This window comes from Macrotis lagotis, chromosome X (assembly GCF_037893015.1).
Source record: "Macrotis lagotis isolate mMagLag1 chromosome X, bilby.v1.9.chrom.fasta, whole genome shotgun sequence".
Taxonomy (NCBI): Eukaryota; Metazoa; Chordata; class Mammalia; order Peramelemorphia; family Peramelidae; genus Macrotis; species Macrotis lagotis.
Window position 1 is genome coordinate 668229864 of NC_133666.1, and position 26649 is coordinate 668256512.

The window sequence follows — 26649 nt, forward strand, 5'->3', positions numbered from 1 at the left end:
AAGACCTTCATGACAAATTATAGTTCATCAAAACAAATCCCCACATTGATCATAACCAAAAACCGATTCATTCTGGATTTTAGGTTCATCACTGCAGGAGGTGAAGGGCATGACTAATGTAAAATCCTCTGGACTCTGGTTAATCAAAATTAGTCTTTCAAAGTTGTTCCCATCTGCACCTCTATTAGTCTCATATTTCTTTGATTTTTTTTCTTACTCGTTTCATAGTTATTCCCCTGCTTAAAAAAAATTTCACTTTCCTGTTTTCTCTAAAATAGTTAACCTTAATTCAATCTTACTTTCCACCTTGCCTTTTCAGAATTTTCCCACTTTTGATTTTTAAAAATTCAGTATCTTTTGACTCGAAATAAAGGGGAAAAGGCAGTTTGACAAAACTGAACACATCAATTAAATCTGATGCTATATGATCTATATATATATATAATACATACACACACACACCCCCCAACACCTTTTGCAAGGAAGGAGATACTTTTTCTCTCTCCCCTCTGAGACTGTTAATAAAATTACACAACATTATGCTTTTTTTCTTTCCATTTGCATTGTTGTACATAGTCTCCCTAGTTTTATTTCATTCAATACCAGTTAATAGACATTTTTCAATGATTCTCTGAACTCTTCATATTCATTTCACATAGCACAGTAATATAACATTGCCACTTTTATTTGTTTTTTTAAAAACAGAATCATTTCTCAATAGAGCTTTCCCCACACTGAATCCTCCTCTGGTAACAGAAAAAAAAAAATGAAACCCAGGCAACAAAGCAACACTAATTAGTGTAGGAAACATTCTACCTTCAGTCACTCTACCAAGACTTCTACAAATTGTTCAGTGGAGGTTGGAGGTGGGTTAGAGGTGTCAATGAGATGGAGTAATGCTTATTTTTTAAAAAATGTGCATAATGACTATGTAAATTAGGACAATTATTAACAAATCCCTGATAATTAGAAAAGAGATCCTCTGGGCCAACCCTATCATGGTACTTTGATATTTGAATGAACTTTTGGAAGTCCCACCCTGGGGCATTTTCCTGATAGTGAGTTTCTCTTTTCTCTGGAACAAGATTGATCACTGCAATTATTGTTTGGTAGCATTTTAATTTTCTTTTCATTCATATTGCAGGCATTTGGTATATGGATCTTTCTTTTTCTTCCTCCTGTATCACTTTCACCAAATTTTCCCAAGTTTCCAAGTTCCTCATGTTTATCATTTTAATAGTGCAACAACATTTTATTACATTCATCTACAATTTGTTTAGTCATTTCCCAATAGAGGGATACCTTTGTTGATTCCAGTTCTTGGCAAGTGCCCTTCATGATGACTAATTTTGTAGATCAAGGTCTTATCACTGATGTCCTTGGGGTATATAGTGTTAACTCCTTAAAGGTAATTCCTGGATATGGATAGTCTTCTACCAAGGAAGGCTGGCACCTTTTCTGTAGTTTAGAGAATTGAGAAGTTATAGCTAGGTCACTCAGAAGCCAGACTCCAACATAAGTCTTTATGGGTCTAAGGCCAACTGTCTATTCACTATGCTATGGAGCCTGTTATGACAATGAAGACTGTCAGGCAGAAGGATGTCATCTGTTTTCACTGGGAATTGGAGACTTAAGGTAAAAAGCGGTAAAATACATAGCTTTATAACCCCAGGAAAAAGTTCTTAGAGCCACCCGTGGTGTTCTGAAGGCACAAACATTTCTGTTTCATTAGAGAAAGTAAAAATGGCTCATTGCCTCCTCCAGGGTGATAATGAAGACAAGTGGGCGAGCCCTTATGAAAGAAGCAGGTGGAAGGGGTGCCACAGGTCAAGGGCCCTGGTGCAACAGGCCCTGTGGATTATAAGGGGAACCAGAAATGAGGAAGACTATGAAATCTTTCCCAAAGGGGAGCCTAGCCTGGGAATTAAAGGATGACCAAAAAAAAAAAAGCATTTTTTAAAGTGCCTACAATATGCCAAAAATGGTGCTGGGAGTACAAATAAAGACACTCCCTGTTCCCAAGGAGTTTGTATTGTGGTCCACCTATTAGTCACAGCACATGACAAATCCAAATCTCCTCCTCCTTCCCCAAAAATATAAAAAATGAGATGAGAAACATGGGAAAACTTCTATAAAAATATTGGTAAAAAACAGAACCAAGAGAATATACACATTAACAACATTAAAACTAAAAGGCAATTGAAATCTGGGTAACTATGAAGGGGAAAACCAAAATCAACCCCCCCCCAAAACACACTATTAGTCCTGACAAAACAAATCCTCTCAGTAAAGGGAAGGGAAACAAGGCGGAAGGGTACTTGGTAAAATATTGAACATTTTCATAGGATCCTCCAAGATAGAAGGGACCTTGGAAGCAATTTGAGGAAACTGAGGAAATTTGAGGAACGGTGTCATAAGAATTGTGATTTAAATCTAAGTCCTTCTGACTCCAAATTGAATGCTAATTCAATGCTATCCACCCATTACTTTTATACAAGAGCTTAGTACTAGGAGGGGTGTAGAAGGCGAAAATATGTAAGTCACACCTAACTGTGATATAAAACAAGAGAAAGGCATCATCAGGTTTGAAATCCAAGGATCCATGTTTGAGAACTACTTGGCTACTCACCTGGTACTGGTCATTTTCCTTTGACTCTTACTTTCCTCACTTGAAAAATGGGGAGATGTTAGGATGCATGAAATGACAAACCAGATCTTTTCCTTCTCTAGATCTATGAACTTACAGGGGTGAGCCACTGACTACCAAAATTCTCCATCTTGCCAGCTCTGACATTCGAGGATCTCATGAATCCTAAAGCTTGCTAGGTTTGATTAAAGAACTAGCAGGTTTAAGAAAACTCTGAACACCAAGTCAATTAATTTTCTATAGAAATTACCCCACAAACTAGAGGGGGGGAAAAAAAAGCATTAGACTTCGGAGTTTCAATTATTCCTATCCATGGTCTTGTCAGAGTTGGAAAAACAAAACAAAATATAGGAGGCAGTTCGCAATAAATATTTTAATTTTTGATCCTTTTTTGTTTTGTTTTTTACAGAGACAAATACTCTTCAAGTTTGCTTTTAAAATTCAAGGCTAAACCACAAACAGGTACAACCAAAACACATAAGCTCACATTGACACACACCCATCTGATTGATTCTCTAAGTCCCTGATGACCAGGGAAGGTGAGGGGAAGACGTTCTTAGGTAGCACCATGACAAACTCCAGGGGAACAGAAAGGAGGAGAGCCTTGCATGCACCCTCCCCATTTCAGGTTTCCCTGTAGCTAGGGGGACATACTGCCAAGGTCATTACTTACTCATTCCAGTCCCCTGGCTGTTGACACAAATGATTGATCTGCTCTGTTCTGTGAGAGAGGGACAAGTCACCTCCATCTCACCTAAAGCCAAAAAATCTCATCTCCTCTTTCAGCCCTGAGCTTGAAGCCCTTGTCCCCCTTGCTCCAGTGCTTAGGACACCTGTGACCATCAGAGGATGGGCTTCTACTTTTCTCTATCAAAGAAACCTCTGTTTTAGATCATAGCTGTATATTCAGGAAAACCACCAGGTTCCCTGTTCTGATGTGGAAGCAAATCTTGCTGATTCTATCCAGCAAATTAAAAAAAAAAAACACCAAACCAAAAATCAAATCAAAAACCAAACCAAAAAAACCCCCAACCCCAACCCCAAAACACACAAAAACCCCAACAAAAAACCAGGTATGTAGGAGTGATGGAGAAGAGAAAGATAGGAAGATTTCTGGTCCCACTAGAGAACTGTTTCCAAACAGAATAAAGTACCTTCTTGAATTTCTTCGACAAGAATTCAGCAACTTGACTCACTTAATAACTTATATACATCTAAGTAGTTATGGTTGAATAAATTCAGTGTTCACATTTCTAGAGAGAATTAAGCCCCAGTATAGGAAGCCCTGCTCTGGGAGGGGGAAGAAGGATGAAATTCAGAGACTATTTCCTGCTCATGTCTGGCTGGATGAGCAGCTGGCAAATAGGGGTGGATAGGAGGGGTATTGGTACCCCAAATGGGGCAGCCTGAGAGAAGAGCGGTGATGAGTGTTGGTGGTGGTGGACAGGAAGCTTTCAAAAGCAAAAGGCTGGGAAGGGGAAGAGACTGGCCTGTTATGAAACATTAAAAATATATATTATATATATGTATATATACACCTGTCAAGTCATTATTAGGACAAGAAGTTGGAGAACAGGAGAGAAGTTAGGCATGTTCCATCCTGACCTGCTCCCTAAAGTGGGATGTGGAAAGTCATTGCTATATAGCTGGAGGCAGTTGGACTGCTCAAGTCCACAATTTGGATTTTCATCTCCCTATAAAACCTGCACCAAGTCTTTGACTGCATGCATGGGAAGCCCAGATTTGTCTGTTTGCAAAAACGTACAAAATAACTAGAAATAGAAAAGGTTTTGGTAACCTAAGGCCATCTGCGCAAGCTTGCCAGGGAGGGAACTTGCAGCAGATTTTTTTTTTAAATACTACAGTGAAAAGGCATTTTAATAGATTTAAAAACATCAGAAGTAATCCACTAAGATTAGGTGTAAAAAACCCCCCCCCCCCAAAAAAACTAATTCCCTTTGAGGGGACTTTGTCCAGTGAAGCAGGGATCAGTGTTTGAGCCACGGGTGGGCTTCCAGGGAAGCTTTGCTGCGGTCACCATAGTCATACAGCAGCTCTTCGCCAGCTTTGATGTCCCTCGAGGCGATGAGGATGAGGTGAGGCACGCCGTCAATGTCATGGAGTTTGGTTTGGCAGTTACCACACTTGCTGTGATTGATCAGTCTCCCGAGACGATCTGTTTCTCGAGTGGCATCCACACTGGGATGGCAGTGAGGGCAAGGGGAAAGAGGAAAGAATAGAGGATTAAATTAAAATGATTTTTTTTTTTAAAAGGGAGGGTTTGTTTGTTTTTTTTTTCCAGCCAAGTAAGAATCCTTCCTCACTCTTAATACAAGCTTGGAAAACCAATGTGGAATTTGTTTTAGAAATGACCAAAAAAAAAAAAAAAGTAAATAAAAGGAAGCAAGCAAGCTAGATTGCCCCAGATCGGTACAATGGGTGACAGCAGAGTTCCTCCTCGAGGTGCCCCTGTTGAAAGGCAAGGTCAATTGGCTAAGCTGTTTCTATTCAACTGGTCCAAAGCTCATCATTCCACAGGTGAGAAGAAATCCGTCTGGAACAGTCTGCATCCTAAAGAAAAGAGAAAGGACCCCTCTACCTCATCATTCAACAAGGAGAAGTCTTTGCTTGGGTTGAGAATGCCGCTGGCGATGGTTAGGTGTCTCCATCTGGTTGTCAGCCTAATAGGAAATGACTTGAGGTGCTCCAAGGACTGACTTACCAGTAGGTTTTGCTCAGGTACTGAAAATAGTACATGTAGCAGCCTGTTGAAGGATCCTGAGCATAGAGAGCCTCGCGTTTCTTGGCATCAGTGATCTCAATGAGATCCCCGTGATATTCTACCACAAACTCCCCTCTTGTAAACTGTTTGGTGGCGATCACTCCTCTGCCTTTGCCATCAATGATATCGATCTGGTGGGAATCAAGAAAAGGGGGACATTGTCAAGGAAAGTTAAAAGGCCTGTCCTTCCTTAAGGAAAAAAAATAGCCAAAGGCAACGGTTGCCATTCTGAATGAGCTGAATGAGGGAAGAGCATTCTGACATATGCTCATCTGTAGACAAGGCCAAGGGATACCCAGAATCCTGCCATGACCCCAGGAAAAAGGGCTTTCCTAACAATATCTCTGGATTCAGGTGTCTTGTCATCCTGTGTGTTAATGTGATGACAGATGACACAGGGATCTATGCTCGGGCTTATTGGGTTGTTTTAAAATTTTATTTATTTAAAGCAGTGGGGTTGAGAGTGACTTGCTCAAGGTCACACGGGTAGTTATTAAAGTGTCTGAGACAGGATTTGAACTTAGGTCCTCCTGACTCCAGGGCTGGTGCTCTGTTCCCTGTGTCACCCAGCTGCCCTAGTCTTGGTTTCTAAATAATCTTTGCAAGATAGGGGTGGCAACAATAGTCCTTACTTTGAAAAGACTGGGAGTTTTAGGGGACTCAACAGGCTCAACAACTAATCCCATGGAGGGCAGCAGAGTGTCTAGGGACAAGGAAATGGTAGTCCTGTGATCTATTTTAGGAAGGACATGATGGACACACAAACTGGAGAACACCTGGGAAAAGACAAGCATGAAGGGCCTAGACATCAATGTCATCCGCAGACTAGGTAATTTACCCAGGAAAAAAGAAAGAACAGAAAAGTTGAGATTAAGATCTTGAGGGGTTGCCACATAAAATAGTTAATTAAGTTTGCTCCCCCTTGCCCCAGAGACAAGTATTTAGTAACCCTGAATGTGAAGCAATCAAGGAGCAAAGGGCAGAAGTCTCTCTGCAAATGATTCCCACATCTGTCTTTGCATACACAGCCTTGGGCTCTCTCTTAAGTAGGCTCAGACATCACTGACCATTTCTACTAAAGTTGTTTCAAAGGCATATTAAACACAACTTGTCCCAAACAGAACTCATTCTGTTTCCCACCAACCTCTCCTCTTTCCGCCCAAGACCCTATACGTCCGGCCAATGACCCAGGGCTGAAACTTTGAGCCATCCCTCACTGTTCTCTCTCCCTCACACCCTCATGTCTAGTCTCGGTGGCTTGTCCTCCTCAGATCTGTCTCCTCTCCATGCACACAGACCCCTTATCTCCTCTTGTCTGGACTAGTTTAACAATCTCCTACGTGTCTCCAGTCCCACTGATGAAACTGAAATTCCTAAAGCACAGGTTGGACTATGTCCTTCATCTAATTAACATCCAAGTGACTTCCTCTCTGAAAACACTCCTATTTCATCCAAAGTTCTTCAGTAGCTGGTTCCAGGCCTTGCCAGGCCCAGGACACATTTCTTAAATTCATGTACTCTGGGTCTCCACCAATGACCTGCTGATGGAGGACTTCCTATCTCCTCTCTCCTTCCCTCATGCAGTCTCTTCCAGATGCCTGAATGAAAAGCCCTTCCCCAACCCAACAGCAGCCTCCATTCCTCTCTGGCCTTGCCCAAAAGTCACTTCCTGCCTGAGACCTCACCTTACCCTACTGGTTATCAGTATCTTCTCTCCTCCAGAAAAACAACAACTGCATCTGTGTGCATGTTGTATTTCCCTAATAGAATATTAAACATTTGCATTCCTAGGACCTGCCATAAAGGGACTAATTCCATTAGTGAAGGGAATTCCTGGATGAGACAGCCCCCTCTCCTGGGGCAGGCTGGCACCTTTTCTCCATTTGGCAGGCTTTCAGAATTGCTTAGAAAGTTCAATGACTTGGCTAAGGTCCGTATGCACTGGAGTGAGACTTGAACCCAGGTCAGTCAGCAAGTGTTAATATGACACAGGATGTATCTGGTATGGGGGCCCCAAAGAGCTCTCATCGCTGCCTCCATCCACCACAGGCTTCTCTCTTACCATGAGAGCATATTAAGAGCCTGATGAATGAAAGTGGCCAGGAGGCCCATGGAGGCTTCCTGTAAGGAATAAAGAGGCCATTCCTAGAAGGTGAGAGCTTTTAAAAACCTCATTACTGATCAATTCATTGGTGTGGGGAACTCTCAAGGCCAAACTCCCTCTACTCATGCGCAGCTGCCCCTGATCTGCACCTCAAGAGTTTGAAAAAAGCATTTGGGGGACAGATGGGGGAAATGACTTCACCCAAGAGCTGTGGAGAATAGCTTGCATCTCCATGATGCTTTGCTGAGTGCTTGGCTTCCAGACTCTTATTTGAGGACTATGATAATCTCTCTTTATTTACATTTTTGCAAGAAAAATGGGGTTAAGTGGCTTGCCCAAGGCCACACAGCTAGGTCTAAGTGTCTGAGGTCACATTTGAACCCAGGTACTCCTGACTCCAGGGCAGGTGCTTTATCCACTGCGCCACCTAGCTGCCCCTTTCTTCAGAAAGAAACTGGGGCCATGGAGGGTTTTTGTCCAATGCTCTAGAGCCACTAAGAGCTTAATCCTTGACCCTCTTTTTTGCAAGATGCCTCTGAATGAAAGATGACTAACTCTCACGGGCAGAATAGTTTCCAGGACTGGATGTCCGCCCCCCCCCCCCACCGAGATTCTGCCACAGTTGCATAGGTCCAGGGGAACTGCTCCACCCAGAAAAGCTTGAGCAGGACAGGCCAGGACTTCTCTCAGAGGACACAGGTCACTTTCCTCACTTTGGTCCCCAAACAGGTTCCTCTGCATTTTCTGAGCAATTTACTGGCAGTTTAACAGTGGATTTATAACCAAGGAGTTCAAGAGTTGGGTGGGAAGTTGGGTGGCTCTAACACAGCCTCAGCTCCTGTCCCCTCTTCAGCCAGTTAGTGGACAAACATTTATTAAGGTTTAACTCCTTTAGTCACTGGATTCAGTGTTTGGGACACCCCCACCTACAAGAAGTTTACAGTGTAACAGGAGCCAGCCAGAAACACTGTGCAGAAAGGCCATAGTCAGCATTCCCAGAGGGAGGGCACTAAGGGGATCCTGAAGATGGTGGAGGAAATCTGAGAGGCATCTAAAAGGAATCTAGGATGGGAGGGAGGGAAGGAGGGCCTGAGAGCAGGACCCCGGGGGGGGGGGGGGGGGAGGGGCAGGGGAGAAGGCCCTTTTGCTGCTCGGTTTAGCGAGAAGGTCAGTGTCACTGGAGAGAGAAAAGGCAGAGACAGATAGTGGAAAGGGATCAGGATTTTTTAGGGGAGTCACTCATTGACCAAGGTGGCAGAATTTGTTCTTGTCTTTTTCTTGCTCGGCCTAGTGGCCGATGTCCTAAGTGACAGATAGAGAATTCTGGAGGTGTGACCTCACAAGGCAGCCCCTTGAAGTCCCACTTGAAGGTTCCATTTGGGTATTTAGATCCTATTGCTACTTTTTGGTTTGGGAGTCTTTGGGTAGTTGGTCCCTAGGGAAAAACAAGTCCCTGGGGCCATGACTGCCATGGACATCAGGAAAGGGACCCGACCTTGTGTCCTACAGTGAGACCTGCCCCCCCCCCCCCCGGGCATCTGCCATTTCCTTACCTTCATGCCTTCTTCCTTCCCACTTTCAATTAATTCGTCTAGTTTTCTCTTTTCTTCTGACTAGATAGAGAGACAGAAGGAAAACCAGGTGAGAGTGCTCGGCCACTTCCTAGGACAGGGTAAGAGGAAGTCCAGAGTGCTGAGCTAAGCCCAGAGAGAGAGAAGACTTCTGGAAGGGGATAAGCATTCAGTCAGTGCCTACTGCTTGCCAGATCCCATGTTAAGCATGCTACAAATATGATTGCATTTGAGCCTCACAACCACCCTGAGAAGCAGGTGCTGTTATTCTCATTTTACTGTTGAGAAAACTGAGGCAGGCAGCAATCAAGTGATTTGTCCAAGGGCATATTGCCACCAAGTGTCTGAGACTGGATTTAGATTCAGGCATTTAGGCTTGGTGCTCTCTCCCCTAGAAGCTCCACTTCCTCTAGCCCTCCCTAAAGAAGGAAGTTTGGGTCTATAGGGGCAGAGTTCCAGGTCACTTGGGCAGGGAAGGAGCAGGGCTTGCTTGCTCTAAGTACCCCTGGCCTGCATGCCTCCTCCCAAGGTGCCACTGATAGGGATGGCAGGATGGTTTGGGGGAACTCAGGGGTGACTACTTTGACTGGCCTTTCAAGAGGTGAGAGATGAACCCAGCACTCCTGCCACCCCTCAATGATTTCTCCCATGAGTCTATGAGAACCCAGTGAAGTGTGATTACTGGTGTTTTTAGATTGAATTATTTTCTGGGTGACACAGTTGATACATGTCAACCCCGGACAAGCATATATTCATCACTTTCTATGGGCCAGATGTTACAGGTAGCCCACCTTTTGGGTGGCCTCGTGGAGAAATTAATGGGCTTCTAATTCTGCTTTTGGCACCATCTACCAGGGTGCCCCCGGGAAAGTCTGGCTTTCAGTCTCCTCCTCTGTAAAGGGAGGCTCCCATTTCATGGGGCCATTCCTCTGAAGCCCTAAGTGCAGGGAGGAGTAATCTTCTGGGCTCCCAGACAGCAGGGGTGGGGTGCTCCTCCCTTTCCCTTCATCATTTATGAGGGTCGGCTTTTCTCTTTGGCAGCCAAAGGTTCCCATCCTGTCCAGGCCACTTCCCAGTTGGCTAGCCTTTCCATTCAGGTTTATTATCTTCTTCAAGAGTGGAGAACACCTTCACCCAACATGTTATGGAAAGAGGCCTGTCTGCCAGCATTCTGGCTGTGGGGGCAGGCCAGTTCGGGTAAGGAGGAGAGGTGGGAAGCACAGGGTGGGTTTCAAGAACAGGGAAGAATCTAGTTAGCCTAGAGCATGGGAAACATCAGTAGTTTCCTATTACATCATAGTTTCTTCTCCTGGTGTTCAAAGCTTCTACAATCTGGCCAGCCCCGGGGCTAGCTTATCATCTTTCCTCTGTTCTGGACCCTTGAATTTCCCTTTGGCAAAGACCCTGGAACTTTCTCAATGTTTTTAAATGCATACAACAAAACCCATTGCAATAACAACCAATTATACTGAAATCCTGTTAATCAACCCCTATCGACAGATGCCGACCCTCAGTAAACTGGACTATTCACAGCATTCCATAGATGGTCCTGCTTTTGTGACCCCCCCCCTTTTCTTTGTCTGATGAATTGCTATGCACCCTTTAATGTCCAATGGAGATGTTGCCTTTTCCAGGAAGCCTTTCAGGTTTCCCTTTAGCTGACACCTAAACTCTGAACCTGGAACACCTGATGTGGTCACCTAGGCCTCAGGACACAGAACACCCCAGGGACTCCCCATTAAAGACTGAATTCTCACTCCTTAGGGAGAAGACGGGGAAGATTTTTGGCCAACATGTGGGCCAATGTGATTGCTGGGTTGCCTTAGATTCCCAAGATCTGGTGCAATTGGGAAAACTTCTTGATAGAAAAACCAGGGTTGGAAGCTGGCAGGGAGGCAGGTTTGCTTCAGGACTGGATGACATGGCCTTGGAGCTCTGAGCTAGGCTGGCCCAGTGTGCCCAGACCAGGCAAGCCCTGGAAGGAGGCCCACGTCCACACCCCGCCTACCTGTAGCTCGGCTTTACTTTTGCGGGAGCTCCGTCTCACGGGATAATAGTCAGTGACTTTGCGATTCTGTTGAGTTTTTCCCTGAGCTCTGTGGGGAAGAAGAAGGAGGTGGTGGGGTCAGTAGGCAAGCTCCAAGCTGGCAGTCCAAACTGGCAAAAATCATCTACATCATGACAAGCAGAATGCCTTTTGAAAATGAGGTCACAAAGTGGCAATCCCATAATAGTGGCAGGGGAACATAGCTCATGTGAAATTAGGACTCAGATCCCACCTTGATGCTTAATACTTATGGCTCAGTTAACCTCCTTGAGCCTCAGTCTCCTTGTCTGTAAATGGGCTTTCTCACAGAGCTGTAGAGATGATAATGTTAAGAAAGCTTTGTGCACTTCAATATGTATGTCAATGTGAGCTAAGGAGACCCTCTAGGCTTCCCCAGGCTCCATCTCACTCTGAGTAGCACAGGGTCCGGCTCACCCCTCCTGTTCTCAGGGCCTCATCATATTCTGGTCAAGCTTGGTGCAAACACCCCTTTGCTTTCAAGCCAGTGGCAGGTCAGAGTCCTAAGGGCTGCCCAGCTCACCTCACTGGTCTACTAGAATGTTAAAAAAAAAAAAGGCCTTATTGGGGTGGCTAGGTGGCACAGTGGATACAGTACCGGCCCTGGAGTCAGGAGCACCTGAGTTCGAATCCAGCTTCAAACACTTAATAATTACCTAGCTGTGTGGCCTTGGGCAAGCCACTTAACCCCATTTGCCTTGCAAAAATCTTTAAAAAAAAAGGCCTTATTAATGTGTTCAGTTTTTGTATCAAAAATGTCTACAGTTTATTTCTACTTTGTGAGATGGCTCTTCAATGAAATAAAGGCAAAACCAATATTATAATGACTTCAGCTGAAAATGCAGCAACTCTCACATCTGTAACACCTCCTTGACCTCAAAAAATTTTAAAAAATGAAGCAAAATTCCTTTTCTTTCCCTTCCAGTCTCCACCCCACTGAAAAAAAAATAACAACATAAAAAACAACAAACCCAAACACAACCAATAAGCATGCATAATTCTGCTGCTGCTACCCAAAACAGGGCTGGTCCTGTTTATCTATGTGAATTCTCAAGGTTTGTTATGCAGCAAGGTTTTAATAAATGTTTTCACATTCATTGAATTCATTCAAAGGCCCCATATATGCCAACTAAATCTCTCCCCTCCCCCCAACTTGTCTTGTCCTTTCCCCCATTTGTGGCTGGACCTTTCTTCCTGTCATTCTAGTATTACTCCATACTTCTCCCCATCCCTGACCCTCAGTAGCTCTGCTGCCCTGTCCTCCTGCGCAAGTGGCTCCAAAGAGGCCTTCCTCATGATGCAACCGCTACACTCATTTCTGTATCATGTTTCTCCCCTTCATGCATTGTTCTAGAGCAGACCTGGACTATTTCAGGGGCCCTTTGCAGTGACATATCTTCCTGTTAATAGTCCTCGCTCACACCTGTGTGGTGCTTTTGGCCTACACCAGCCCAGTCTTTTAGAGACATCAGCTTCCTTAATGATCCTTGAATGAGAAACCCTTCATATCTCCAGACTCCACACCTGGAATGCTCTTCTTCCTCATCCTCGCCTCCTGGCTTCCTTCAAATTTCAGCTAGAACCTTACCTTCTCTTAGAAAGCTTTCTGAGTCCCCCCCCAGGTCCCCCCAGCACTTCCCTCTGTGGATCAGCTCTCACTGATCCTGTCTGTATCTAGTTGTATTATTGTTTGTACAGTCTCCCCACACTGGTCTGTGAACGACTCAATAGCAGAGATTGATTTGCGTCTTTCTTTGTATCTCCGGGATTCAAAGTATCTGATATAGAGAACTTAATGATGTTTGTCCTTGGTTCTCAAGGAAGATCATGTTATCAGGGAAGTGATGCCATGACAAGTACATGAATTGGATTGGAGTGAGGAGTGCTATGCTAGGTCCCGAGCCTCACTTTCTCCTTCAGAGCCATGTGGGTGCAGTGGCCAGATAGGAATCAGGACGCCTGGAGATGGCCCTGGATGGAGTGGGAGACCTTGCTATTTTAAGCAAGGGTCTTTCTCAGGTCTCAGTTTGACTATGACCACACCCATCCAGATACTGGTAAGAAATGAGGCAAAGAATGGTCTTTTATCTAATCAAAGGAAAAAAAATCAATCTAGGAGGGGAAGACCTTCAGGATTTCTGGCCAAAGCAGAAATAATTGCTACTCACATTTACTCTGAACTAATCAAGGCCTAAACAAGGCCCAAAGTGGGGCTTGGACTAGGACTTATTGGTGGCCAATTGGTTCACAGAAGGAGCTTAATAAATGTATGTTGACTGACTTATCTCAACCCTCTAAGGTAGGTGTACTTTGATGAGGATGAGATCAAGAGATGGTGAGATTTGCCCAGCATCCCTAAAAAAGCAAGTATTAGAAGCAGGCCTTTGGGATCCCAGACTTCCTCCAGGAAGATCTATCTCTGATTCCTCACCCATAAGAGATCCTTTCCTCCTCATATGTCTTAGACTGCTGTTTTGGCCCACCCTGGGCCTTTAAAACTAGCAGGACAGTTATCTGGGTGTGTGGCTCACCCTCCTACAAAAGCTGTGGATCCTGAGCTTCCAGGATAGTGTCCAGTACACAGCAGGTAATCAAGAAAAGACTTCTAAAGTTCCACTTATCACTTTGGCCATGAGTGACCCACATTTAAGGGTTCTGATTCTTTACCCCCCCCCCCACATCCTTAGCTTTCAGTAAATGTTCTGGCACCTCCATCTGGCACCAATAGGAAATATTTGAAAGGGTTTGTTGGGTGGAGAAACATGAAAAATAAAGAAAGAAGACTGTAAGAAAAACTTGCCCCCTTACTCAGCTGCTAGTGCTGATTTTAGCCAGGCTAGAAAGCCCTGCCCTGTCCAGTCATGGCAATCCATAAACATCAACGATGTGAGAAATCATTTGTCAGTGGTGGCATCGAGTAAAGGATCACAGATCTTCCTCCCCTCACTGAAGGCCATCAAAAAGTACCAGAGATTACAAAAAGTTGTTACAGTCAAGAGAACAGAAGTTCTGGAGTCCAAAGGCCTGGATTGAAATTCTGTGTGCTTCTGACTTCAAATTCTGACTTTCTAGGTGATCTTAGTCAAGGCTCTTCAACTTTCTGGGCTACTTTTCTTCTGCAAAATGGTCTAGATCAATGGTTTCCCAGGCTAAGCAGATGATCCCTCCAGGCTCTGGCTGCCCCCCACTACCTAGAAACCACACTGAAATCTGCACCCCAAGGAGTCACATACTTAGCCAGTGATTCTCTGGGAAAACAATTTGCTCAGGGCCCCTCGAGACTTAAGGTCTTCCCTAGGGCCAAAGCCACAAGGGAGGGTGGCATTACTTACTTTCTCCTCGAGGCCTGCTTGGTTTTGGGGAGTTTCTTCGGGGCGTGCTTCGCGCTGGCAGCATCAGCAGCATTGGCGGGCAGCGCCATGGCTTTGAGGTTTCCTGCAGCTATGGATTTGTGGTTTGGAAGGGGCTCCAGAGAATCCCTCCTCAGTTCTTTGCCTTTCTGATCTTCTGATTTCATAGTACTTGCCAGTGCGTTGCCGCCAATCCTTTTCTCTGCAGACAAAGCAAGGACAAAGACATGGACTTACTCCCACTATTCTGGAAGGCCTTCACCTCAACTCTTTGTTTTAGACTAACTTAAATTCTTTTTTTTTTTTGACAAGACAGTGAAGTTAAGTGACTTGCCCATGGTTACACAGCTAGGTAATTATTAAGTGTCTTAGGCTAGATTTGAACTCAGGTCTTCCTGACTCCAGGACCAGTGCTCTATCCACTATGCCAACTACCTGCCCATCAGACTAACTTTAAGAAGACTGCAAGAAGACCTGCCTTCTGGTTAGACATGAGCCACGAGAGATGCCATGGGATCTGCACCAAGGCAGGAGAGGGGACTGTGTTAGTCAGGGCAGAGGTATCAGAATTAGAGTCACCAGTGGTTGGGTCCCTCCCTCAGCTAAACACCATCTTACCATCACCCAAGGAGACTGTACCTGGGCCAGGCCTGTTTACCATCATTATTGAGGAGCAAACAGGTCAGATAAATTGAGTTCCTTGCCTAGGGTCACACAGGTCAGAGGTTACAGAGCCAGATCCAGAATCCTGGGTTCTCTCCTAGATACATACATAGCTGTCTAATATCAATCCATGAGCTGTGGCTTTGAGAACAAAATTCAAGAGACTCAGAGGGTAGAAAGGTGGGAGGAGTGAAATGAGGAAAGTAGGGATGGGAGATAATAGGAACTGCCCTCGCCCCTTCGATAACTTGGCAAAGATCTCCTCACCACAGCTGAAGGGTATTGCTAACTACAGACAATAGGTTGTCTCCCATTTCTAAGCAAGCTCTGGTTCAAAAGCTCATTTACAAGTCAGTTTGTTTGGAAGGCTAAGTTTTTTTTATATAAAAGTAATGATGGTCCTTTGGAGATCCTATCTCAACAGCTTCTCCTGCAAGCACCTCTACTAGCCCAAATATTAACATGACTTTTCCTTACTCCATTATGACTCAACTAGACTTTTTTAACAAGTCTGTGAACCTGACTACCACCTGGAAAAAGAGAAGTAAATGCAGCTGGTTGAGCCCTTTAATTTTCTTGGAGAATATGAGCAAGTTACTTTCCCCTCTCAGGAGGGAGCTTCCCTCAATTTCTTCATCTATAAAATACAATGTGTAGACTAGACCAAAGGCTCTCAATTTTGGGGTTTCAGGATCCCTTTACACTCTTAAAAACTTGGGATCCCTGTCTCAAAGAGCTTTTGTTTATGTGTGTTCTCACTATAGCGACAGTATCAGAATTTAAAATACCTTAGCATTATCATGAAAATAGTTTTGTTCTGTCAGATCATCTCAAAGGGTTTTGGTGATCCTATTTAGCTTTGCCAAGCTGAGTTCTTTGGGCCCTGAAGCCCAATCTTGCCATTCTCTGTTCAAAGTCCTCCTCACTCTGCCACCCTCTGACACTGTTAACAAACTTTCTCCCTAATAGCTACTTTTCCAATGTAGTCATAACTTTTGTGGTGCTGAAATGATAGCTAACATTCCAGCCCAAAGACTTGTTAGTTTTGGATGATGCTGACTTGAAGCTGGAACCAACACCCTGTTGTGGCACTTGTCTGAATTATAAAAGAGGAGCAATAAAAGGGAATGTCTGGATAATTTCTGGGGGTAGGGAGTATGGTGGAGTGGAGGTTCACACAGGGAAAACCTGTTATCAATATTCTTGAGTTCTTGAAACTCAGAGGAAAAAAAAACTTTTGGGTTCTTAAGCAGAAGTTAACCAAGCTTGGAATGTGTCTGCCCTTTTGATAATTTCTTCATTATTTTTAAATTGCCCTGAAATTGTGGTGTTTGCAAATCATTTAGAGCACCAAGACGAAGCACTGGACTTGAGAGTCAATTTGAATCTTTTGCTACTTGTGGACAATCTCTGGGAGTCCTCAGTTTCCGTCTTTGTAGGATAAGGGGTTTGGATTAGATCTCCAAGATCTTTAAAGCTCCAAAACCTATACTCCATCTACAGGAGGAGGCTGTTGTTTGGGCATCTCATATTAAGAAAGGAATAGGGCAACTCTCTAAGAGACAGGTCTCTGTCTAAAGCCTTGGTCTGATTATCATCTGTATCAACATATATATCAAGAATTTTTGTATTGGACTTTTCCTGCTCAAAATCTTTAACAAGATTGCATATATATTTCTCTAACTTGGAACCACTATTTCCATATTTTTGGGCTCAACAACCTTTTTAATTGTATATTAACCCCATCATGTTGCACAATTATGAGGATGAAAAGGAAGATCACAGAGGTGGCACAGTGGATAGACTGCTGGCCCTGGAGTCAGGAGGACCTGAGTTCAAATCTGACCTTAGATACTAGGTAATAATTAGCTGTGTATGACCTTGGACAAGTCACCTAACCCCATTGCCTTGCAAAAACCTAAAATCCAAAAAAGAAAAGGGAAACCACAGAGAATCTCAGCATCTTAGTGGTCATTTAATTCTCCCTTTGCTCAAAGAGTAGACACTAATCCTATGTTAACTCCTACAGAGTCTTCCTCTAGCCTCCCTCTGAAGTACTTCCTTCTAGTGATGGGAGCTCCCCACATGTTGAAGCAGCCCTTTCTAGCTCTGATTGGTCCCAATTCTTAGTAAGTTCTCACTCTGAACCCCTAAATTGGCATACTGGTACTAGCTTGGGTCTCTAGGGTCAATGAACCTACTCCTCCTTTCTACACAACAGCACTTCAATTATGTCTAATTCTCAGGTGACCTTGTTTTGAATTTTCTCATTATCCTGTTTATTTCTTCTGGGCGACTCCAGAAGACAATCTACCAATGTTTCTCCTAAAACGTAGCAACCAGGCTTGAACTCCAATCTCTGGTCATGGTCTGACCAGGCTGAAGGTCATTATGTCCCTTGTTCTGGACACTAGGCCTCCATTAATACTCCCTAAGATCTCATATGGTGCTACCCAAATCATTCAAGTGAAGTTTCTCAAAATAGTGCACCTCTTATAAAGGTCAATAAAAAGCAGGTGGCTCATGACCAAACTGCACTGTGTCCTATTATGTCATCAAAATGGAACTGCAGGATGGCAGATAGACCAGTTCTCCGGACTGGGGAAGCTGGGTGCCAGAAAGAGCATTTTCATAACTGCAGCTGGTGTGATGCCCAGCCAGGAACCCAACTAACAGCACCTTCAATCTCTTACCCTCTCCTCTCTTGTGCAATTCGGTTAAGGCTTTCCCCTGGCATTTGACGTCATGATGTGCAACAGAGTTTTCCTCCTGGAGTGGAGGACGAGTTCCAGAGGATCTGTGGGGGCTCATATAGGAATAGATCTTTGACTGCCCCATAAATACATTCTCCTAAAAAAGACACAAATCCATTGTTAAAAAGTTCGACCCAGAGATCAGAGACAAGTGGTATCTGGGATGCTTCACAAAAGCCAACATCTTGGAGATGGGGAAGGGAAGCATGACATGTTCACAGTGAGCATCCTCAAGGCATTGTGTGCAAGAGTTTTCCTCCTGGAGTAGAAGATGAGTTCCAGAGGATCTGTGGGGCTTCATGTGGGAATAGATCTTTGACTACCCCATAAACACATTCTCCTAAAAAGACACAAATCCATGGTCAAAAAGTAAACCCTGAGATCCGAGACAAGAAATACCTATGATACTTCACAAAAGCCAACATCTTTCTCAAGGAGTTCGGGAGAGGGGGAAGCATGACATGTTTACAGTGAGCATCCCCAAGTCATGATGTGTGACAGTTTCCCCTCCTGGTACAGAGGCCAAGTTCCAAAGGATTTGTGGGGGCTCATGTTGTAATAGATCCTTGACTGGCCCATAGATACAATCTGCTAAAAAACACAAATGCATTACAACCCAGAGATCAGAGCAATTAGGATGCTTCACAAAGCCAACATCTCCCCTCAAGGAGTTTGGGGAAGGAAAACATGGCATGTTTGCAGTGAGCATCCCCAAGTCAGAAAGACCTCAAGTCTTTCTATTCTTAGTTGCTTAGAATCACAGTTTCAAATGACACACACTCCTTGAAGATTTTCAAGTAAGTGGGCTATTTCTGAACAGTAGAATAACAAGGTCTGTCTGTATGGACTTCAAAAACCCACACTTTAACGGGTAGAAGAATTCCCTCCAATTAAATAGTTAATAACTTCTCAGATGCTTAAATGCTTTTTTTTCACAGTTGCTATGACTGAAAAAAATTTATTACTCAGGGGCTAAATTCATTACTCAGGGGCTAACCTTCTCCCCTATTCTTCAGGCTAATCCAGTCCTGTGGCTTTTTCAGAGGTGGGTCTTAGTAAAGATCCCCTTGATCCTAGTTTAGCTGAGACCTTACATGACTTGTTTTCTACTGGTACCCACTTTGGGCTTTGAGGACCTGGTCCCTGAAGACTTCCCCAAGACTTCCAGGTCTTGATGAGACACTGGAAGAGGACTGAAGTAAAGGAAGGTCCTTTAAAAGAGACCCTGGCGGAGGAGGGAGGGCGGAAGTTAAGGAAGGTCCCAAAGAGAGACCTTGGAGGAGGACTGAAGAGAAGGAAGGTCCTAAAAAGAACAGGCTGCCAAGCACAGTACCTGGACCGAACACTTGGGGGTCATCACACATCATACATCTGCCAGAAATAAAGATGAAGCTCCGAGACTGGAGAGCCAGTTTGGGCCGTTTACCTGAGAGCTGGACATGGACTCTGGATGCCTGACTTCCATGGTTACTGGAAAGGCCTTGGCGAAAAAGGCCAATTGATCCGGTCCAGCTGGTGAGCCAGCATTTACTGAGAACCCTCGGTATGGTAAGCAATGCTCACAAGAAAGTGCCTGGGAGCGAGCCACAATTCTTTACATGGGAAGGGCCAAGTTGACCATTATGGGGAACATTTCTTTAAGGGAAGGGGGCCTGAAGAACTTGTGAAACATACCCCCCCCTTCTCTGCCATCATAAAAAAAAAATGGGGCCGAACAGAGTCCACCGTTGACCGAGCTAAGCAAAGCAAAAAGAAAAATGCCTGTCTACAGAAATTGTCCGCGTGTAAGGAGTTAAGTCAGAAGGCTGAGAGATAAGAACACTTTTCTAGGCCACGAACAATAGGAGGAATTTATCTGGATGAGGATAGGGGAGGAGTGCCAGGCAGGAAGTCCATCTGGGCCTTTCAAACGCGGCCCTTTTCTACTTCGGCCTCTGCCCGCTGGCTTCTTCTCTTGGGGGGAGGGGAGGAGTGTGGGGGCAGGGGACAGTGCCACCCAGGCGGCCCTTAACTTTTACTGGGGCACAAGTGCCAGAGGGGCTCCGGGGGCTCAGTCAGCCCCCCCCCCGGGAGAGAGGGCACCAGCTGGGCCGGCCCGGGGCCCGGACCCCCACCCCCACCCCCGGGGCCAGCGGACGGGGGCCCGAGCTGGTCTTCCTGGGCTTACCCGCACAGAGGCCCGGCCAGTGGCCGGCCGCCACAGACCCCACGAGAAACTCGCGGAGGGGGTGCGGGCAGCGGGGGGTGAGGGGGCGGCCCGGGCGGGGCGCCCACGTGGTCTCCGCGGCCCCGCTGGGCGCCGGGGGCGCCGGCTCCCCCCGGCCCGGGGCGGCGGGGCGTTGCTCCGAGTGGACTTTCCGGGGGGTGGGCTGGGGGTGGGGGCGGCCTCCTGCGCAGGCGTACGGAGCCGGGCCGCGCTCCCCCGGGGCTGGGCGCTGCCCTCCCTTAACCCCTTCGCGTCCGCCCCCCGCGCGGGCCCCGGCCCGGCCCCGGCTCGCCTTACCCCGTTGGTCCTGGGCCGCGCCGGGGCCCTCCGGTCGCCCGCGTCCGGGCCCGGGGCGGGGGCCGCCGCCGCCCCGCCGGCCGGGGTCTGCGCCGCCGCCGCCGGCTCCTCGGCGCGCGTCTTGGACATCTTCTTGCCTGCGGAGAGAGGCGGCTCGGGCTGGGGCTGGGGCTGGGGCTCGGGGCGCGGCGGGGCCAGGCGGGTCGGGCGCGGCGCCTCCCACCGCAGCCATGTTTAAAGGGCCCCGGCCCGGCCCGGGCCCCCGCCGCCCCCGGGCCCCCGCCGCCCCCGGGCCCCCGCCCCCCGCCCCGGCGCCCCCCCCCCCGCCCGGCCCCCGCCGCCCACCTCCGGCCCGGCCGAGCTGGGCCCTGGGGCGCTTCCCCCCATCCTTCCCCCTCCCAAGGGGGTGGGGAGAGGCGAGGAGGGGAGGGGTCTCGGGGAGGGCCTCGGGGTCCGCACCCCCGGGGCGGGGAGCCGGCGCGGGCCGGTCCTCCCAGCGCCGGCATTCCAGGGTCCCGTCTGGGGCCCGGGGCAGCGCGGCCCATCGGGGGACCCCGAGGCCGGCCCGGCTCCAGCCTCCGCGGCCAGGGCAGGGAAAGGCGGCGGCGGCTCCTCCCAGCCCAGCCGGCCGGCCGAGGAATGCCTTGGGCGCCCCCGGGCTACTCACCTTTCCAGAGGACAACCGAAAGGGGCCGCTGAAGGAGGGAGGGGCGGGGGAGAGGCATAGGCGTCTGCGGGGGGGACCGGTCCGGCCGGGAGAAGCCGCCAGCCGGGCCGGCAGCGAGGACAGCGGACTACTGCTGGGTCCTAAGGACCCGGCCAGACGGGGCTCCGTGACAGCAGCCCAGCCTTCCGACCTTCCCACCGACCGTGGCGGGGAGAGGAGACTCAAGGCTTGGAGGCTCCCGGGCGAGGGGGTGGCTCTTCCCGACCTCTTTGGGGCTTTTCTTGGCAAAGCTACCGGAGGGGCTTGCCATTTCCTTCTCCAGCTCGTTTTACAGATGAGGAAACCGAGGCAAGCAGGGTGAAGTGACTTGCCCAGGGTCACACCGCTAGGACCCTCCGAGCCCTCCCGTGTGAAGGCGGGAAGAAGGGTCTTTCTTCCAGATTGCCAGCCCCGTGCTCCATCCACGGCGCCACCTAGCCGCTTCAGGCTGTCATTAGCTCCCATGGCTTCAGTTAGGGAACCGAGGCACTGGATAGTCAAAGGACTCACCCAAGGTCACAAAAGAAGTGTCACGGCCAGAAAAGAGGCCAGTGCTCGCTCTCTCTCTACTTCACCACACTATGCCTTAGGTTAGATCTCTGACCTATGGCAATGGGGTGAGTATTCTTCTAATTACTGAATTGAGAGGGTCAGCACCATTTGATTAGAAGCATTTTGAGTTTGTTTTTAGTTTTTTTTGGCAGCTAGAGCTGAAGAATTCAAGTTTTCTTTTGGTTGCTTGTTAGATATGTTAGGATAGTGGGGGGGGGGTTAGTGGATAGAGCACTGGCCAGGAAGTCAGAAGGACCCGAGTTCAAATCCAACCTCAGAACCTTGACACAAGCTGGGTGACCTTGGACAAATCACTTAATACTGACTGCCTCTCATCTCTCCTGCTGTCCTCTGGCCATCGGACCCAGATGACTCTGCAGCAGAAAGTGAGGCTGGAGACTTTTTTGCAGCACCCGCCTCACTCCAATCCAATTCATGGTGTATGTCACTGACATCGCCTCCCTGATGTCATGATCTACTCCAGGAACACAACAAGAGATACACCAGCCTATCTAGCAAGGAATCCACCGTCCCATCCTGTCTCAGAGCTTGGAGATTAATAGCATATAGGGCCAAGGAGGCCCAGTCACATCCATGATGATGTTCTCCCCTTCTCCACTCCATCTTTTGTCACTTTGGGTATTCATCTAGATGCAATTTACATACAAGGTATCACTCTGGGCCTATAGGCGGCTGGCTAGGAGGTAAAGAGAGCCCCATCTCCAAGTCAGAGGAATTGGAAACACACATGGTGTCCCTTGGAGCTAGCAGTTTCTAGGCAACCTCTAGGAATGAAAATGTTACAGTAGGTGAGAATCTTCATGGAGGAGTAGGGAAAGGAGGGGATGCAATTCCCCAGCCCAAATGCAATCACAGATTGGTCCAAGCCACTGACTAGGATTGTTTTGTCTTTCTATTACAGGTCTTCTCTCCCCAATCAGACTAAATGGGGCAAGGGACTTTTCTACTCGGGTCTCCTATCCACCACTCTTATTCCTAGCACATTACAGTACATAGAGGAAGCACTCAATTTAATAAATGCTTGTTGAGTGAACACATAGGATTTCTGTCCTGAATTACCACAGTGTGGCTACAGTGTGCTAACAGGCATGGGGGCTGGGGCTTAAAGCCTTTCCTGGGATCAGTTTAAAAAAAAGAACAAATTTGGTCTAAAAGAAGAGATATTAAATGAGAGATCTGTGGGAATTTTTTTTCCTTTCCTCTTTTTCTTTTTTTAATTCTTCCTTAGGGATGGCACTCTGGGAGAGGAAGCAGCAGGGATATAAAGGAAATTTCTAGGCAATGTAAAAATAAGGTATCAATCAAATCTATTTTTAAAAAATCCCACACAATGACTTCACGCTAAGAAGCAGGAATTGATTTTAGTAACATTAGAAAAATTCATGAGATCATAGGTCAGAAAAGGGAACTTAGAAATATCAATGATTAGTAATAATAGTTCAAGCCTGGGACATTTGCATAAAATTTTTATTGGTGGGAAGAATGAAATTAAGTGACTTTCATAATTTTTAATTTCCAGTCTGCATTTCCAGAGCACTTTCCTCAATATAATCTTGTGAAGTCAGAAATCCTAAAATGATGCCCATTTTACAGAAGAGGAAACAGATCTTTAAGAAAGGAAGGAAACAAGAATTTATTAAGCAGTTTCCATGCTAAGCCCTTTACACATATCTCATTTGCTCCTCAAAATAATCCTGGGAAGGGCATACTATTATTTATTCCTATTTTACAAATGAGAAAACTGAGGCAGACAGATTAAATGACTTGACCAGTATCACACAGTTGATGAGTAAATGACCAAGTCTGAGGTCAGATATAGATTAAAATCTTTCTGACTCTAACACGGCCCAGCTCTCAATCCTCAGAGACACTTAGCTGCTTACAGAAATAAAGCAACAGTCCATGGTCACACAGTACCACAGCCAGAAAAGAGGCCAGTGCTCTCTCTACTTCACCACACTATGTCTCAGATTAGATCTCTGACCTATGGCAATGCAATGAGTATCATTCTAATTACTGAATTAAGAGAGTCAGCACCATATTATACATGGACAGTGTAGCAAATTAATAGAGGGAACACATACTTAGCATCTCTTTGATTACTTATAACATTTGTAAATGGCAAGGTGACTTTTTGGGGTAATTAAATTAATTTCAGTTATTTAATTGACCCCTCTCCCCCACTACTAAAATAAAAAGGGGTAGTATTACATGAAGGTCTAATCAGATTAAATATTTTAAGAGGCAAATTTATTTAAAACACTGAACATTTGAGGATATTTTAACCATAATTTTATCTACATATTTTGTTAAAAAAAGGCCTATAATTTCAAATATTTGTATGCCTCATTTTTTCATCTGCAAAGTGAGCATGTCTCACTTGAACATATCCTTCTAAGAGAAATCTGGAAGAGCAACAAAGCTAAAAGATATTTAAATAAAGACTTGAATATGTACCCATCTCCTCATTTACAAAAGACCTTACTCTATGAAGCATTGTTATTGTTCTGATTTTATGAGAAAGAAAACAGCTTCCCAGCATTTGCATGATTTATAGCATAACTAAATACTGAAATCTGACTGGAAATCTCCTGACTCGAAGGCCTCAGCTCATTCCATGAGACTGTACTGCCTCCTTGGGAGCAGAGCAGGGATGACTTGCTCATAACTACCTATATTAAGAGGAATCACAGATTTAGAGCTGGAAGGGACCAAGGTTATCTAGTCCAGTATGTTCATTTTACAGATAGGGAAACCAAGGCACAGAGAGACATGATTTTCCAAAGGTCACATGGGTAGGAAGCAACAGCTGAGAGTCAAACCAAGGCCAGAGCTCTTCGCACTGCACCATAACAGGACCATAAATTATTAAGCTAACAGTAACATGGTGCTTTGGAATGTTTAGAAGAATGTTGGGACTGAACTGCTGGAGAAGGCCTTCATTCCCAACTGTCTCAGATGCAGTAAATCGGCCTTCTGTTGAAGTTTACTTCCTAATGTTAAGTTTCAGTGTCATGACAACACAAACAGCATCACTCCCTAGGACTCCAGGATGGCTACAAACTGCCATAATAAGTTGATAATCTCCCAATGCATTGCTCTGCATATAATAACATTGGTGAGAAGCACTTTTTGAGTTGGATTGAATCCCATTCCCTTTCTTGACCTGGTTCTGACTGACCTTGGACAGCTCATACCATTCATTCATTTATACTTTCAATAAATTTAAGTTTAGGGGATTATACTACCAAGGCAGAGCAGGTTGGATTGAATAGGATTTCTTGTTCATTAGTTTCAGTCATGTCTGAGTCTTTGGGATCCTATGGGGTGGGGGCAGAGATACTGTGAAGGGGTTTGCCATTTCCTTCTCCAGTTCATTTTCAGATGAAGAAACTGAGGCAGACACGGTGAAGTAAGCTGCCCAGGGTCACCCAGCTACTCAGCGCTGAGGCAGAATTTGAACTCAGAAGTCTTCCTTACTTCAAAAGCCCAGTATCTCCTTCAAAGAGCACCTCCTAGCTAAACTTTAGAGAAAAGCAAAGTTTCTCTAAAAAGAGTGATTGGGTAGAGAATGTAGAAGATAGGCCTCTTGGGAGTGGAGGCATCTCCCTCAAGGCTGGAGAAATGCTCCAATGTCTCTAATAGAAACTTCCCTGGCGGCCAGAAGCGAAGGCGGCAGCCTTGAGATACAGGACCGCTAGCTTTTCTCCACCAAGGTTATCATGCACATACGAGTGGGTGTACATAGACCCACCTGGATCTGTATCTACACACGCGGACACACATACGTGTCTGTCTGTCTCTAGGTGGTAACATAGGCCCAACAGCTCCATCCAACTCAGGGGGCCGCAACTGGCCCGAGCAAAGCAGAGGGGGCAGGAGAGGGGCTCTAGGCCCCGGAGTGGCACAGCCTCTGCCAGGGCGGTGGGGGGCCCGGGGATGGCTTCCTTTGCCCGATGGGATGCTGGGTCCTCTCTGGGGGGGGGGGGGGCTCTGGAACTAAAGAATTCGCTAAAGGCTGGAAGGCTGAGGCCAAGCTCGCTGGCCCCCTGCCTCGGTTTCCTCATGCGCACCCCTAGGGGCTCCCCCCTCAGATCTAAGGTTAAATGTCAGAGAAGCCCTTGGGGACTGGGAACCGTTCTTTCCGCCGAGCCCCCTCCCCTCCCCCAAACTCGTCCCCGTTCCCAGGCCGGGCCAAGGGGCCACAGCTCTCTTCCTGGCCCCGAAGGTTCCCGGAACAAGCAACCTTTAAGGGGGGCCTCCAGGCGTCGCCCCCCACAGTCTCACGCGTGGGGTAGGCAACTCTGTCCTGTGCAAACGCGACCACGCCGAGCCCCCCGCCGCTTCCTCCCCAGGGCCCCGCTCTCGACGCCGCGGTGGCCGGCCGGCCGGCCGGTCACCCGGGAAGCTACCTCTGGCCATGGCCCGGAGACGCGACCGCACCGCCTGGGATCTCCCGGGAAACCGAAGCTTTCAGGGAAAAAAAAAAAAAGTTTGCAACAGTCCCGGAGCCAACTGCCCCCCCACGAAAGCGAACCAACTATAAGCTGCTCCCCATTGGAGGCTGGGGCTGTCTCTCCGGAGTTGCTGCACTCTGATAGGCTGCAGCGCGGAAAATCCCGCCCCCAGGCTCCCAAGGGGACCGCACTTTCCTACAAACGCTTCCTCGCTCCGTAGCCCAGGGGAAGGGGGAGGGGGGGTTTAAATTTACCTTCCCCGGGCGCTGATTGGCCGGGGCGCAGGGAAGCGCGGCCTGCGATTGGAAGGGCGTGGGCCCCGCCCCCCGTGACAAGTTGCTCGCAGCGGGGATGTTTATAGAAGCTCTGCAGCAGCGGCCGCCGAGCCAGACGGCGCTGGAGCCAGAGCGGCCGGGAGCTGCTGAGCGCCGCCGGCCCCGTCTCCGCCCCCGCCGCCCCTCCGGCCCGCCGCGGC

General features: G+C 47.0%; 1 protein-coding gene and 1 long non-coding RNA gene across 4 annotated transcripts; one reads left to right on the forward strand and one right to left on the reverse strand.

Annotated features, from left to right (window-relative positions):
• Positions 1-1887: 1887 nt before the first annotated feature.
• KMT5A (lysine methyltransferase 5A) lies at positions 1888-20582 on the reverse strand. 3 transcript variants are annotated; one of them, XM_074205438.1, is made up of 7 exons: positions 20439-20582; positions 17876-18032; positions 14502-14721; positions 11113-11200; positions 9087-9146; positions 5370-5560; positions 1888-4846 (listed from the first exon to the last, which is right to left on the reverse strand). In XM_074205438.1, exons 1-7 carry the CDS (start codon positions 20565-20567, stop codon positions 4636-4638), a joined length of 1056 nt encoding a protein of 351 aa, XP_074061539.1. In that variant the 5' UTR covers positions 20568-20582; the 3' UTR covers positions 1888-4635. The 3 variants fall into 3 exon arrangements, with proteins under 3 accessions (XP_074061539.1, XP_074061541.1, XP_074061540.1); XM_074205440.1 differs by lacking the exon at positions 20439-20582 and adding an exon at positions 20103-20265; XM_074205439.1 differs by lacking the exon at positions 20439-20582 and adding an exon at positions 19362-19956.
• Positions 8693-25595, forward strand: LOC141501482 (uncharacterized). The gene is made up of 3 exons (XR_012472252.1): positions 8693-9174; positions 10146-10301; positions 22619-25595. It is a non-coding gene; the product is annotated as an uncharacterized LOC141501482 (long non-coding RNA).
• The last annotated feature ends 1054 nt before the right edge of the window (positions 25596-26649 follow it).

What these genes read in the sequence shown, in the direction of transcription:
- KMT5A (XM_074205438.1), bottom strand. Translation starts at nt 20,567, where the DNA reads ATGTCCAAGACGCGCGCCGAGGAGCCGGCGGCGGCGGCGCAGACCCCG. An exon ending in CGCGGCCCAGGACCAACGGG is followed by an intron (nt 18,033 to 20,438) that starts GTAAGGCGAGCC and finishes TGTCTTTTTTAG; the next exon opens with GAGAATGTATTTATGGGGCA. An exon ending in ATTGCACAAGAGAGGAGAGG is followed by an intron (nt 14,722 to 17,875) that starts GTAAGAGATTGA and finishes CTTTGTCTGCAG; the next exon opens with AGAAAAGGATTGGCGGCAAC.